Below are 14,957 nucleotides of genomic sequence, written 5' to 3'. Positions count from 1 at the left end.
TTGTCTTCATCACACCCATTTCTATTTGGAATTTTCATTTCTTTTTCCTTGTCTCCCCTCGTCAGACTGAAATGTCAGCTTCATGATCTATCTGGTTCAGTGCTGAATGCCTGAGATAGTAGGTGCTCAATAAATATTAATCCAATGAACAAATGGAAGAATCATCGAGAGTGCCTGACCCTGATAATTTGAGGAAGGGAGGAAGACACATAGGTAGAGCCTTACCTGGATGTTCCTAGGACAGCTGGACTGCCCTGGGTGGGGAGTTGGGGACTCACCATAGAGCTGCAACTGGTGATGTACCCTCCTGGTGGAGCCCTCCTGCTGCTGGGCACCTATGTGCCTTGTACCACCAGCTTTCGAGGGAGGGCTGCTCTCATTTGCCTTCCACAGATGGAGACATTGGGACACAGGGAAGTTAAGTCACAAGTCCAAAGCCATTAGCTAACAAGTGTAGAGTGAGGTCTCAAACCTGGGATTCCAGCTCCAGAGCCCAAGTTCCAGACTGGTGACTGCAATGTTGGGGTGCTGCCCAGAGGCACGCTGCAGAGAACAGGGAGGAAAGTTGGGAGTCTTCTTGGAACCTTATTTATTTGCTAAGACACGAAGCAAATAATGGCCAGTATGTATGGAGTGTTTTGTATGTGCCAGTTGCTGTGCTAAGTGTTCTACATACATTAATTTGCTTGAGGCTCATCATCTTAGATAGGTCACAGGAGGATGGAACTCGGGACTGAAATGCGATGGTTACTCATTCACAGAAATAGAACTAAAAGGAAATGTGTGTGCATGTGTGTAAGGGGGAGTGTGCAGAGAGAACGTTAGCCGTCTGCAACATCAGGTGACCCCTATGTAGCAAAGTGCAAGCTTCAGAGGAAAGCACAGATGAGAGCAGTTATTGGATGGAAATAAAAAAGGAAGCTACAAATGTGATTTTTTGATGGATTGTATGATGTATTATAAAAACAGAGCAGGGATGTGTGAGTGCTTTTCAGATACAAATTGCAAATTGATCAGAAAGGTGGTATGGGACTCTTACTCTCTAAACTTCTGCTAGTAGTCTGTTTTACTAAAAGCTGAACATCTGATAAATTTTTGACTGGCATTGGAGGTAATTTAATCTCTCAGAAGGCAGAGGAAACAGGAGGAAGAATTGCTATTCCTGGACTTGATATTGACCAATATGAATCATAAGTTGATGCAGAATGGACAGGAACATTGGGAAAATGACCATGTTATGTGGAGTTCACTTTATTGAGCAGAGAGGCTGGGCATTGACACAACACTAAACATTAGGGGAAATGATTTTAGTCCAGTTTGTTGCACTACAGGTAGGACCCATTGAAAGAGGTCAGGAAGAATTGTAAGCTCATAAAATTACAATGCAGACGTGAAAATCTGAATTGTTCCCATAAAGAAGAAAAGGGAGAAGGCCTTTAAACATCCTTCACCAGGAAAAAGGCCTGCATCTATTAAACTCAGATTTTAAAAATAGTACATTAACAACCATAGAATATGGGTATATTGTATAGGATAATTAAGAGAGTATGAGTACATGTAATGGGTTGAATAGTGGCCTCTAAAGGATATGTCCAAGTCCTAACCTCCAGTACATCCTTCCAATGTGACCTTATTTAGAAATCGAGTCTTTGCAGATGTAATTAAGCTAAAGATTTTGAGATGAGCTCATGTTGAATTTAGGGTGGACCCCAAATCCAGTGACTGGTTTTCTTAAAGAAAAAAGAGAGGGAGACTTGACACAGAGACCCACAGAGGCCAAGTGAAGATGGAGGCAGAAATCGGAATGATGTGTTTATAAGGCAAGAAACGTCAAGGGTTGCTGGCGACCACCGGAAGCTAGGAGAGAGGCATGGAACAGATTCTCCCTGAGAGCCTCCAGAAGGAACCAATCTTGCTAACACCTTGATTTTGAACTTTTGGCCTCTAGAATACATTTCTGTTATTTTAAGCCCCCACCCCCACCCCAATTTGTGGTAATTTCTTACAGCAGCCACGTGAAGCTAATACAGTCCGTTAAACCCCTTAGATTATTTTAACTAGACCATATTTTTTAGTGATTCTACTTCCCTTATTCATCATACCCTGGGAAAACCAAAGCCTTCTGTTCTTAAAGAGACATAATTTCAGAGCAAGATGTGGTATCCAAATGAAGTGGATGAAATGATCCTCAGGCACTACAGTTCTTTTTCAATTTCTGAAGGTGCTCACAGTTCGCAGAGGGAGGAACAATCTTAGGTTAGTAGGGCCATCTGGAGATACTACCCCCAGAGAAATCATGCTCAAGAAAAAAGAATTGTCTAACTGGAAACTGGTGAACTCCTTAACATGTTGAGACAGGGGGCCCGTGAAATGGAATTTTCGCTTCTAATTGTGGAAGGTTTTTATAATTGAAGTTATTGATGGAAGAGGCAAGAACCGTGGATTTTTCACTGTCATTATTGTATTTGCACCTTCGTGGATTAATTTAAGTGGCTTCCGTAGCAAGGAGTGAGTCACAGTAATTATTGTAAAGCCTGGACAGGAACAATAAAGAACTCCATTTTCCAGGATGGTGAGGATAGTCTTAACTCAAAATTACTTTACAGGAAAGAGTTGACTTGATCATTTTCACTCTCCCAGTCTATGATGTGGTTTATTATAGTTTACAAGAGTTAGAGCATTTGCCCTTGAGATGAGAGTTAGAATCCCGCTTGCCTGTTGCATCCGTGTAAGTGGTCTGAAAGAATGAGACAGGCTGGAGGTAAGACAGTAAGACAAGGCGCCATGTCTGTCCACTGGGTCAGGCGTCATATCGCGGCTCTGTCTCATCCTCCACATCTTGTGGGCAGCCAGCTGGCAAAGGGCAGGCAGCTGAGGAGGAGGAGTGGCTAGCACAGTGCCAACAGTGAGTTTCCTTGCAGTGTACCTAATTTACATAAGCATTTCTAGAGTTACTTTTTTCGTTGGCTTGCTGTGCAACTTATGGGCTGGACTGAGGGAATCTGTCCCCATACCCGCTGTCTGTGTAGTATGGAGGGATCTTTGGAATGAGGACGCCACAGTGGGGTTACTGTGATTCACAGTTCCACAGGGAATTCTGGTGAGGGTGCTGGACTCCAGGGGAATGGACTAAGCTCCCTTGATGACTTTGTGAATGCCTATGGCCATTAGTCCCTTTCTGCCAATGTGTTTTACCTTCCAAACAGGCCAAATTATTGGGTATTATTATCCCCATTTTACAAATAAGGAAATCACAGATAAGAGGCTTTGCCATTTGCTAGTTGGGTGTTTTAGGAAAGAACCTGACCTCCTGGTTCTCCGTTTCCACTTGCATAGCATGGAGAACAACAGTGGACCTGCTGTGGAGGACTGTGGTGGGGGTGACAGGAGTGAAGATGAGCACAGTGCCTGCCTTGCAGGAAGGACTCAACAAAGGTTTCTCCTCCTCCTCCTCTTCCTAACTATTAACATGCTCATCCTATTGTCATCCTTACCCTCATCATACTGGGACTGGACAATTATCTATACTCTTGTAACAAAATTTTGCTGAGTGTTGCATTATTTTGAAACAGGATCTTCTAAGGTTAAAAAAAGTGGACAGTTAAAGAGTATCCTCAGTGATCCACCATGCTTTGATCAGTATGCAAGAAGTATATATTTTCTGTCTTTGTCTTCACTCTTAATTCTTATCTGTGGACAAAAGACAAGGGGTTATCTTTGGGCTCCCAAGGGTGAGGAAAAGACATTTGCTCATGGGATGACAGGGCAGAAGAGTAGACAGTTGTCTGGAATTGGAGAACAGCCTTTTATTCATCAGTCCATCCATCCATTCACCTCTTTATCCATCCATACATTTTTGGAGTTTCTGCCACGTGCTGGTCAAAGGTGTGCAGCAGGAGATCAAAGCAAGGTTGTTCCTGCCCTTACGGAGCTCATAATCTGCTGAACAAAAGAGGTAGAGAGATTTAGTTATGTAATTCCAATTTACTTATTTATTTTTAAAGCAGACTTTTAAGTTAGAGGTGGAGAGAATTGGAACAGGGCTGCGTTGGCTGAGGTGACTGCAGTGACAGAAAACACATTTTTCCTGTTTTCAATGCTGAGTTCTGACTCAGGAGCCGAAAAGTGGAACAGAATGCTAAGAAAGTCTCTCTTTGCTTTCTCTGAACTATTTGCTCAGCCAGATTGAAAGTAACCCAAAAAGGGATGTGCCTTCCAAGTAAGGAGTCATCAGTAGAGTCTCCTGGGTGGCTTAGAGGGCTCAGGCAGGATGGGGAAACTCTAATGTACATAAAGCTGGAATTCCCAGGAGCTAAACATTTCGGGAGCTATAACTTTCTTCACAGCTTCCTGCAGGATGGGCCCCATGGTGATATCTGCCAGCTACGTGGGATGCCAGCTGGGGTTCTGTTTCACTTTGGTTTGTAACATTCCTCTTCTCTCTCCCTGCCTTTTTTCCCCAGATCCAGCAATTGTCAATGGGGTTTATTGGTCCGAGTCCCTAAACAAAGTTTTTGTAGATAACTTTGATCGTGACCCAAGTCTCATATGGCAGTACTTTGGAAGTGCAAAGGGCTTTTTTAGGCAGTATCCAGGTGAGTATCCCTGCATTGAGAATTATGATTCAAGTTACTGATCCTGTGATATTTTCCTTTAGGGTTAAGGGTTAACAATTTTTTCCCTTCCCTTAGAAGAAAATGAAAGATTAAGTTCAAATCTATTAAATCTCTCGTGAGGGTACAGGACAGGAATGCAGTGTGGCATCTGCATACGTGTGCACACCCACATTTGGATCTACGTGTGGTTTCAGCATCTTCCTCAATAGAGTTATTCATAGAGCTGCCACCTAAAGTGAGGTATTGGAGTGTGAAACGTATCATATTTCATCTTTCTGGACAAGAGATTGCTTTTATTACTATTACTACTATTACTATTATTGTTGTTATTATTACCAGGGAAAGGAGTAATCCATAATGGGCTGAGTTAAATTCTGACTGAAAAATGTAAGAAATGGAAACATTTGAGCTTAGGTTTCCCTACTCTAAAGCTGACTGCTCCTGAAAGGAGAGGTTGAAATGGCCAAAGCACTACTGACGTCAGTGCCACCAAGAGCACCCTCAAATGAATATGTTTGTCAGAGTTTGTCCATCGTGACTTTGGAACAAGTGTTCCTTCTAGGGTCTTCCCAGGCCTCTGCTTTGCAACAGGAATTTAATTCTGGCTTGGTTTGAATTGTAATTAAAAAAGGAAGTTTTAATTTTGCTTACAAGTTGTGAAAACAGGACTCGAGGCTGCAATTGTGCCAACATCACAGCTGTAGAAATTAACAAGCTCAACCTAAAAGAAGGAAAAAAACGCCCTGCATAATCTTGGAGCAATTAAGTGGAGTCTTTTATGTTTTCATTAAGTAAGCCTAGGCACCTGATGTCTTCCCACTTTGAGGCACAGATACTGCCAGCCTCTGCCTTCAGGAGTTGTTTGCCCTGCACTTAGCATCTGTCCCCTGAGACTTGCCTGCCGAGTGCCTGCTTTGCCAGATTATTCAACATTTCCCGAGAGCTGTGTTCAGCAGGGCATGCATGGTTCCTCCTGGAGCTCACAGAAATTTAAACAATAAGCATTCTATTAAAGATAACATTATAATAAACAGTGGTCTATTAAAGTTCCAGTGTCACCAAATTGCAGTCTGCTTTGATACACTCAATGGAGAGTAAATTTAATGCAGATGTTGTGAAAATAGAGCATGGTGGGGGGCTGATCCATCAGGGAAGCCACAAGGACATCTTACCACGTGTCATTTGGATGAAGGTGGAGCAAATAAGAAGAAACCACAGATCATCTGTTGTCTCCACCAGCAGGAAGTCTTCAAACTAAATTGAAAGTTTCAAATTTAAAATCTGATAATAGAGATGTATTAGTCATCTCGGGCTGCCGTAACAAAACACCGCAGACTAGGTGGTTTAAACAACAGACATTTATTTCTCATTGTTCTAGAGGTTGGGAAGACCAAGATCAAGGTGCTGGCAGATATGGTTCTTGGTGAGACCCCTCTTTCTGGCTTGCAGACGGCTGCCTTCTTCCTGTGTCCTCACATGGGAGAGAGAGGAAGCTCTGGTGTTTCTTACTCTTCCTGGAAGGGCATTAATCCCATCATGGGGGTTCTACTCTCATGACCTCATCTAAACCTAATTGCCTCGCAAAGAAAATTACCTCTCAATACCAGAACATAGGGTTCTTCAACCTATGCATGTTGGTGGGACACAAACATTCAGTCTATAACAAAAGAAAATCCTCATAAAGGGTTTCTCTAATTGGAGAGATTAATTTATGTACAAGATTTTTATCAGTCAGAATCAGAATAGTTGACTCAGAAATGCTTACAGTTCTTTTATGATATTGGTGGCAGAATTTTGACTTTGTAAAATTTCTGCATATTTTCTTTGTGAATAAAGACATAGGTCACAGTCCTCCAAAGGGCTTCACTGCCCTGATACGTGTCAGTGCTCACTCAGTGCTTGGTTCTGAACAGAGTACACCTCTTGTTTCTTGGACATAAAATGATTGTTAGATGAGGGATCCATGGGCTTTTTTTGCTAGGATTTTTTTTTTTTCTTTTTAGGATGCTTCTTTTCATGTTTAGAGTGGTACAATAGTATGCATCAGTGCTAAGTGTAAATGCCGTAAGCAGAAGGGAAGTTCCTTCATTCTTACATAAGTGTGTCCTGAGTTCTTGCTTTGTTCCAAGCCCTGTGTGGGGCCCTGAGGATAAAATGGTGAGCTAAGCGGAAAAGGTCACTGCCCTCGCGAAGCTCCCTCTTGTGGGGAAGTGCATTCGTTAGAGATTTTGGTTGCCAGTGGCAGAGACCCAGTTCCAGCCAGCGCCAGCAGGGAACACATTCATTGAATCACCTGACTTTCAGATGATGCTGAGTTAGGCTCTGCTCTGTTGGCCCTACTCTTCATTTTCATGTGCCAAGAAGATTATGAAGACATATGTTGCCTTAGATGAAATTAATTTCCCTCCAATATTAGTTTATAATGCCTTTGGGAGAGAAACAATAGTATATAGGAATATTGTACAATATTTTACATCTAATCAGATTTGAGCATTTGAGTCTGCAGTAGAGATTTTGACATTATTTTCAGTTTCACCTGTGGATATGCTGAATGTTCTAGGGACCTTGTCTTGTGAAAGCTGAGGAAGGCAGGCCGTGGAAGGCAGGGCAGGCATCACTGATGCTGGTCCTGAAGTCTGGAGTGCCACCGAGAGAAGGCTGAATGGCAGTGAAAGCTGCTGCTGAACTGCACTGTTCCTTTTATCTTGAGAGTCATGCCCCAGCCAGCCTGGAGGGATCCCATGAGGCATTTGACACTTCCAGAAATGATATGGCTCCTGAGGGTACTCCTTGGTTAAGTGACAGTTCCTTGGATCTCAGAGATTTAAGATGAACCAACTATTATTTCTCTGGGATTTGATTACTTGAACATTTTCAAAATATCTGTGTGTACAAAAAAGTACATACTAAAATGCTGAAATGTCCTAGGAGAGACAGTACCATCTGGGACAGGGTTTCCTGGAGGTTGTCTCCTAAATCATTTTGTTGTGAGATTCTTGGGAAAGGAAGGGCTCAATGGTCAGATTAGTTTGGTAAATGCTGCCTCTTGCTGCCCCAGCAGCAGAGGTTCAAGATGAACATAAGCAGATTAAAGGCCCTCAGATGTTCCTCCCATGGCATGGAAACCAGTTTTACTTTTATACACTTAACTGACACTAAGATACAGTAAATTCTCATGGAACCTCCTTATACTGCCTGTGTAAGGAAGAGAATGGTGGCATGGGATTTGGGAGATCAAGTCCCAGTCCTAACTAGAAATCTCAGGAAAATCTGTTGAACTTTGAGAGCTTTGGAGTCCCTGCTATGAAATGAAGATTTGGGCCCAAAGGTTAGGTGTGGGTGAGATGATCCTCCAGGGCCCATACAACCCTGTCTTTGAGTCAAAGTGTGACCTTTATTGTTATATCCAGGGCAGCTGTGCCTAGAACTGTGTTGAGGTACTGTCTTCATCCTCTTAGTATGTACCTCCTGTCCTGACCAGGAAGGGCGTGGGCCTCCTGGTTCCTGCTGTCACCCAGGCTCTTTCCTTGCTATAGACATCCTCTCTGCACAGCCACACCAGCCTTCCTTCAGCTCCTTGAACTTGACATGCTCTTCTCATACCTTGGCAGACATGGTTCTCTGTGCCCGGGGGTAATCCTCTTTACCCTGTGGCCACCCCTCACTTTTGTTTTACAAGTCCTACGCTTCTTACATGTAGTGGGTTGAATAGCGTCCCTCTAAATTCATGTCCACCTGGAGCCTCAGATGTGAACTTTCATGGAAATAGATCTAATATAGCTGGGATGTGATCATACTGGATTAGGATTAAATCCAATGTAACTGGTGTCCTTATGAGAAGGGAGGACATACAGACACAGAGGGAAGACAGCCACGTGAAGATGGAGTAAGAAATTGGAAAGATGAGCTACAAGTCAAGGAACACCAAGCATTGCTGGGAGCCACCAGAAACTAAGAAGAGGCAAGGAAGGATTCTTTCCCTAGAGCCTTTTTGAAAAGCACCAAGTTTCAGCAGTGCATGGGTGGAGTTACAAGCCCATTTGCAGGGAAAGGACCTCAATCCAAAAGGAGAGCATTGAGTGTCATTATTTCCTTCTTCCTAGGCCCTGGCCTAAATGCTAGGACAGTAAAACAGAATTGCATGTTTTGTCCCCCAGTGGAGCACATGGTGATAAGGCTGTGATGGAGGAAGGGTGGCAGAGTACGGGTGAGGTGGAGGATGATCAGATATGGTTGTGGTCTAAAAACACTGGCCACAATTCAACTCAAAGAATGTCCACTGAATGTCTACCATGCATCAACACATTAAAAAAATTCTCTTTATTTGGACTCAAACCAGTTCTTTGTGGAATTACACATTGGAACATTACCTAGCCTCACTATATATATAATTTCATTATGTGTGAAGACTGTCATCCTAGCTGTACTTGGCTTTATACAAATGTAGTATGTCAGATGTTTTTAAAATAAATTGCATTCTTCTCCTTTAGTGTATAATATATTATGTCACTTTTATTTTATCTTCATTACCTAATAACCTTCAATTGGCAATGGCTTCTCATACTTCTGTTTTCCAATTTGTTACAGAGAACTTTTAAATTAGGTCTATTTGCACGTGGGAAATGTAGGTACAAGGAGGACAAAACAAAATGACTCTTTGGTTTACAAGCTGCCATCTCATGATTATCTCTGGAATAATTTAGTGATGTTATCTTAAGCACGTGCCTATTATTGGCCCAGTGTGGTCCAGAAAACTGACCCTTATTAATTGGAAAGGAGAATCTCAATGCTACAAAGTCAGGATTTTCTGCTGTGAAAATAATTTTTCTGTTTTATTTTCTTAACTCCAAAATCTGTGTTTCTAATCCTCCATCCCTGAGCAGTACTGATGGTTGAAAACAATGATTTTCTATCTTATTTTTAGGCAGCAAACCCTTTTCTTTTTAAATGAAAGTTTATTCATAAAGATTAAGTTGTAAATAGAGCATGTGAACCTTGGACATATCCTGACCAGTCTGCAAGCCATGAGACTAAGGATGTTGGATCCCATTTTACATAAGGAGAAAAACCCCCAGGCTTCAAAGACTGAAATTGAAATTTTATTATGCAGTATAGTTCGGGCCATTTTATTTCATTTCAGTGTAGAAGGCCAAGACAAAACAGAACTGAAAAGAGAACAGACTTGTGTATATTCTGAGATGGAAACATTGAATGCTTTCTACCCCCCGTGCCCTAGACATATACCTATCTGGGTCCAGGGACGGGGCCTGACCCTGCCCAGAGATCCGTGAATGATGCAGCCAGGTCCAGCAACTTGAAGGACAGTGAGAAATGACCTTGGCTAACTTTATCATTAGCCATGGGAAGGGGCTGGAGTCATGTCCTTTCTTGATGGACAGTGGGTTACTAAAGATGTCACCACTCTCTAGCAGATCTTGGAGTGCCTGAGCTAAGGCCATGTTTGCTATGGCGTTCCAGCCCTAAAGCACCTTCCCAGAGTTGGTGATGGAACATGTGATGAGCTCCAGTGTCGGTGTTTGCATGTGATTTTTCACCCTGTTCATTCAATCAGCAAAGCAGAGCAGCCTTGAAATGCTGTGAATAAATATTTGAAGTTTCTGGGTTTCTTATAACTCCATTTTTCTTCTAGGGATTAAATGGGAACCAGATGAGAATGGAGTCATTGCCTTTGACTGCAGGAACCGAAAATGGTAGGAAACGGTCAAACCTCTTAGTTATTTTTTAAAAGAGGAAACTTGCCTAGAGATTCAGGATTCATTTTTACTTAATTTTCCTCTGATCTAGGTACATCCAGGCAGCGACTTCTCCGAAAGACGTGGTCATTTTAGTGGATGTCAGTGGCAGCATGAAAGGGCTCCGTCTGACGATCGCAAAGCAAACAGTCTCATCTATTTTGGATACGCTGGGGGATGACGACTTCTTCAACATAATTGCCGTAATTGCAGCTGTTTTGTACTTTCTTTGCACTTTGAGTTCATGTGATCTTTTATCAGCAAGCAGTTAACATTCTTATTGCTTTTGTATACATAGCATTAGATGCCCTAGGATGAGGTCTCATTAGTCCCACGTGAGTTCACTGAATCGTGGTACTGGAGGGATTTCAGGCACTGGGAAAGCAGTTGAGCACATTTTTTCTCACCTAGCTCTCAGGCACTATTATCTGGAAGAGTAGCACCAGATTTAGTTTTCCTGGAGAACCAACCCTTTCAGAACCTTGGGGAATTAGACCTAGCGAGATTTCCCTTAAACTACTAGATTTTCTCATGTGGAAATTAATTTTAAGCTAGGTTAGTCTGATGACAATGATAGTAATAGTAATCATGATGGTAAGACAACAAAAATGTAGAGAGCAGTTTAAGGCTCATAGGGTACTTTATCTCAGCTTCAGAAACAAAAGTGGCATTTATTAAGTGCCTACTGTGTGCCATTTGCCTAATCTTCATATTGGTATTATCTTCGTTCCTCACAGCAGCCCTAGCGTGTAGGGGGTGGTATTGGCATTTTCTCAAGTGAGGTTGCAGGGATTGAGAGTGTTAGTAACTTGCGGAGGTCACAGAGCTGGGAAGTGGGAGATTCGGGAACCAAGCCCGGGCATGAACACACTGCCTGGGCAGGAGCATTAATTCAGGAGTCCATCTCCAGTTCTTTATCCTCTTCTCCCCCGTTCTCTGGTATAAGTCTCATCATGTTCCTTATTTCCCTCCCACTCTTTTCCAAAGATGATAGCCACAATGAGCCTGGTTGTTTTCCTTGAATACGTAGCTGGGTGCTCCTGTGTGCTGGTCACCTGTGCTTTTCCACATCCCCTCTCTCTGGGACATGGAGTGGCTGCAGCAGGCAGTGGAGGCGGTGTGGTGAGAAGACAGAGCTTGGCTTCAGGGATGGGACTTAGTTTTGAATGCTAATTTGGCCACATACAATGCCGCGTCTTGGGATGAACCACTTGAGTCTGCCTCTGCCTGCAGCTGTGATGCAGGTGCAGTCACATCACTCCCAGGGTCCCTGCCAGGACAACCCAAGCTGGTACACAGGAGGCTAGTGTTAGGGTATGAAAGAAGGGCTGCTATTTGAAGAATGAGTGGCATGGACATGCTCCAAGAATGCTGTTCCTGTGTCTGCATGGCTTCTCCGGGCCCCTGAGCAGAGTGTGTCATCATGGAACCCTATTTCTGGGCAGCCTTCTGCATGGGCATAACATCCACTTTTTATTTTTATTTTTATTTTTTTATAACATCCACTTTTATTCACTGGGCAGAGGGCATGGGTATTGAAGTGACACTGGGCTTGCAGAGGGGATTGCTTGATTAGTGTCCTGCCAGCTTCTGATGAGACTTGGAGCAAAAAGGCACAACAGCAGGGCACCATGATTTAATAGCTTCAGATTTTAAAAAGCCCTAAAGAAGAAAAGGAAGAGAATAATAAATTCCATGGGAACAGAGGTTGGTCTTGTTTATTCAGTGAACTATCCCCAGTGCCTAGGACAGTACCTGGCAAATAGTAATTTAAATCCTTGTTGAATGAATTATACCAGCAGCTGCTTTCCATGGAGCATCACTGCCAAGTGTCCCAGTGTAGATGATCTCATTGGATATTCACCTGAGCTCTGTACCGCATAGCCTGGAGATAGAGGCACCAGGAGGTAGCAGCTACTGCCTTTAGGTCACACACTCAGAAAAAGTGGCACAGTGAGGACTCAGAAACTGTCCAGGTTCCCCTTGTCCTGTTTCCTGAGCAGAAGTGAAGAAAATATAGTTGAACCACTCAACCATCTTACTGTAAAACTGTATGGCCTCAGGCATAGCTCTTTGAAGGAGATTTTTCAGACAGAACTTTGGGTTTCCAAATCAAGAAAAGTTACTTTAGTTACCAGGCTCATTGTGAATATGCAAACGTGGGCTGATCCTCACACATCCTGAAGCATTTACAGTTAAGAAGCAGCTAATTTGGGACTATCTTTCTTTTTAATCTTTAATTACTCATTACAGAAGTATTAGAAATTTGCATAATAAGAGCTAGCTAATTACATTGTGAATCCTTTATCAGTCAGGATTTATTGTTCTGTTAACAAAACCAATCGATTGAAATAATCTCTGTAAATTCATTAAGATATACAAACAGTGTCAACTCAATAATGAAGAGAGGGTGATTAAGATAATTAAAAGTATACATGCCAGTTATTATAGAACAGCTAAGGAAAAAAAATTCTTTTTTACCCCAAATTGGCCCCTTATATAAAGAAGCCCATTAGAGGGCCCATTAACCCTCACTGTACATCTGTTTGTTAGTTTTCAACATAAATGATCAGCTTCAAGACTATTTACATAATTATTTCGACAACTAGAAAGATACTCTGAACTTTTTCATTTGAAGCCTCTATAGTAAAATCATGAACTCTATTCCCTTAATGGGATCAAATCTGTTTGAATTTATATTAAAAGCCTGAGGTCATAAAAGGAACCACTAATTAGCAGTAACTCTAATGTATTGATTGCTTTTAATATAGGCAACATATGTAAAAATTTTAAACAACTCAGAAATGTTCCCATTCCCTTTCCATTTGGCACATATTCTTCCAAATTTTTCTGTATATATATGAACACATATTTTTCCCACAAAAATAGAATCCTATTTTACAGAATATTCAGCAACTTGCTTCTATACTTGTATTGTATCAAGTGTACCTGAAGAACAGAGCATTCCATCCTCTATAGTTGGCATTAATTTTTTAACTAGTCCCCCTTTGCTGGACACTATGCTGTTACTAATCTCTTTTCTACTCAAGAGTGCTACAGTGAATGAACTCATACATATATTTTTGCAGGATTGGGTGTGCTTCTGTTGAATAAACTCTAGAAGTGAAATTGTTGCACTGAAGGAGGGTCTGCACAGAGTTAGGTATTATCAGAATGTCCACTAAGCAGGTTATAATGTTTGCATACTTAGAAACTGTATTAGTCAGCTCCATCTGCCATAACTAAATACCACAGACTGGGTGGCTTAAGCAACAGAAATTTATTTTATCCCAGTTCTAGAGGCTGGAAAGTCCAAAGTCAAGGTCTGGCAGGACTTGGTTTCTGGTGAGAATTCTCTTCGTTGCTTGCACATAGCCACATTCTTGCTGTCTGCTCACGTGACCTTTTCTCCCTGTGCTTATGCAGAAAGAAAGAGAAAGAGGGCAAGCTCTCTCACATCTTCTCTTATCAGGGTACAATCCCATCACAAGAGCCCTACCTTCATGACCTCATCTAACTGTAAAAGTACCTCCCAAAGGCCCCATCTCCAAATACCACCACACTGGGGGTTAAGGGCTTCAACATATGAATTAAGGGGAGGACACAAGCATTCAATCCATAACAACAATATTTTGAGGGTCCTAAATAGTAGATTTGTAATTGACAAGTCTTCATTTGCATTCCCTTGATTTGTCTCTTCCAACCCTAAGTGTGTTTCACCAGTTTTGCCTTGCCAAATTGTGGTGGTGGCTTTTTCCTCCATCTCCTTTTCCTATTTCTACAGTGGCAAAATTGCTCTAGTAATATGATGTACATGTTTCCTCCATCTGTCTAAAATGGTCACTTGCCCCCATCTAGAGGGAGACCCCACTGCAGGCTCTTGTAAGTGCAGGGGGCTGGGATGTTTGAAACTCCATTCAGAATGCCCTGCAAATCTGTTTGAATGCATTGTTCTAGTTGGCTGGATTCCATTTACGGGAGAGGACATTATCATTTCACCCTTCATTACACTGTCAGTTTTCTCTTGCTTGCTGGGTAGATGTTTGAGGAGACATTTCAGTGTTTTAGAGAGAAAGTAAAAAATACAATCTTTATTTTTAATGTTGGAAGCTCTTGTACATTGTAGGTTTTTCGTTTGTACAAATCTAATTCATCATTGCCATTTGATTTTCAGTGCCATAATGGGGAAGGGAGGAAAAGAATTTAAATGGTGGAAAAGACTTTCCTTGCCCATTCTAGCCATTTTTGCATGTTTGTATTAACTTCATTCCTAAGTGCATCTTATAGAGTATTCTGAAAAGTGTCCAATCCAGATCTTTCCAGAGAATAAACATGAAAAGATAATGTTAAAACTTGTTTTAGTTTTCCTGAGCAGGATATTGCAAAATCAGTCTAAGACCAATGAACTAAATGATTGAATTATGAAAGAACAGTTGAAATATGAGAGTGATTTTGTGCAGTTGAACTTAAAATTTAAGATCAGACCACTGGTGCATGAGGAGAGATGTCTCTGACAAGAGAAAAGCCATATTTTTCTGATTCACTTTGAAGTCTAACTCCAAGCCATGCATTAAATTAACAATATTAT

General features: G+C 41.8%; 1 protein-coding gene across 1 annotated transcript in view; it reads left to right on the top strand.

Moving 5' to 3' along the window:
* CACNA2D3 (calcium voltage-gated channel auxiliary subunit alpha2delta 3) overlaps positions 1-14,957 on the top strand; it is a 788,855-nt gene that overhangs the window by 348,832 nt on the left and 425,066 nt on the right. The window contains exons 6-8 of the mRNA XM_060164015.1: positions 4,464-4,595; positions 10,267-10,327; positions 10,422-10,572. Coding sequence (XP_060019998.1) covers positions 4,464-4,595; positions 10,267-10,327; positions 10,422-10,572 — 344 coding nt within the window. The remainder of the gene's footprint in view (positions 1-4,463; positions 4,596-10,266; positions 10,328-10,421; positions 10,573-14,957) is intronic.

This window comes from Lagenorhynchus albirostris, chromosome 10 (assembly GCF_949774975.1).
Source record: "Lagenorhynchus albirostris chromosome 10, mLagAlb1.1, whole genome shotgun sequence".
In the NCBI taxonomy this organism is placed as follows: domain Eukaryota; kingdom Metazoa; phylum Chordata; class Mammalia; order Artiodactyla; family Delphinidae; genus Lagenorhynchus; species Lagenorhynchus albirostris.
Note: the sequence above shows the minus strand (reverse complement) of the source record. Positions and strands in the feature narration are given on the sequence as shown.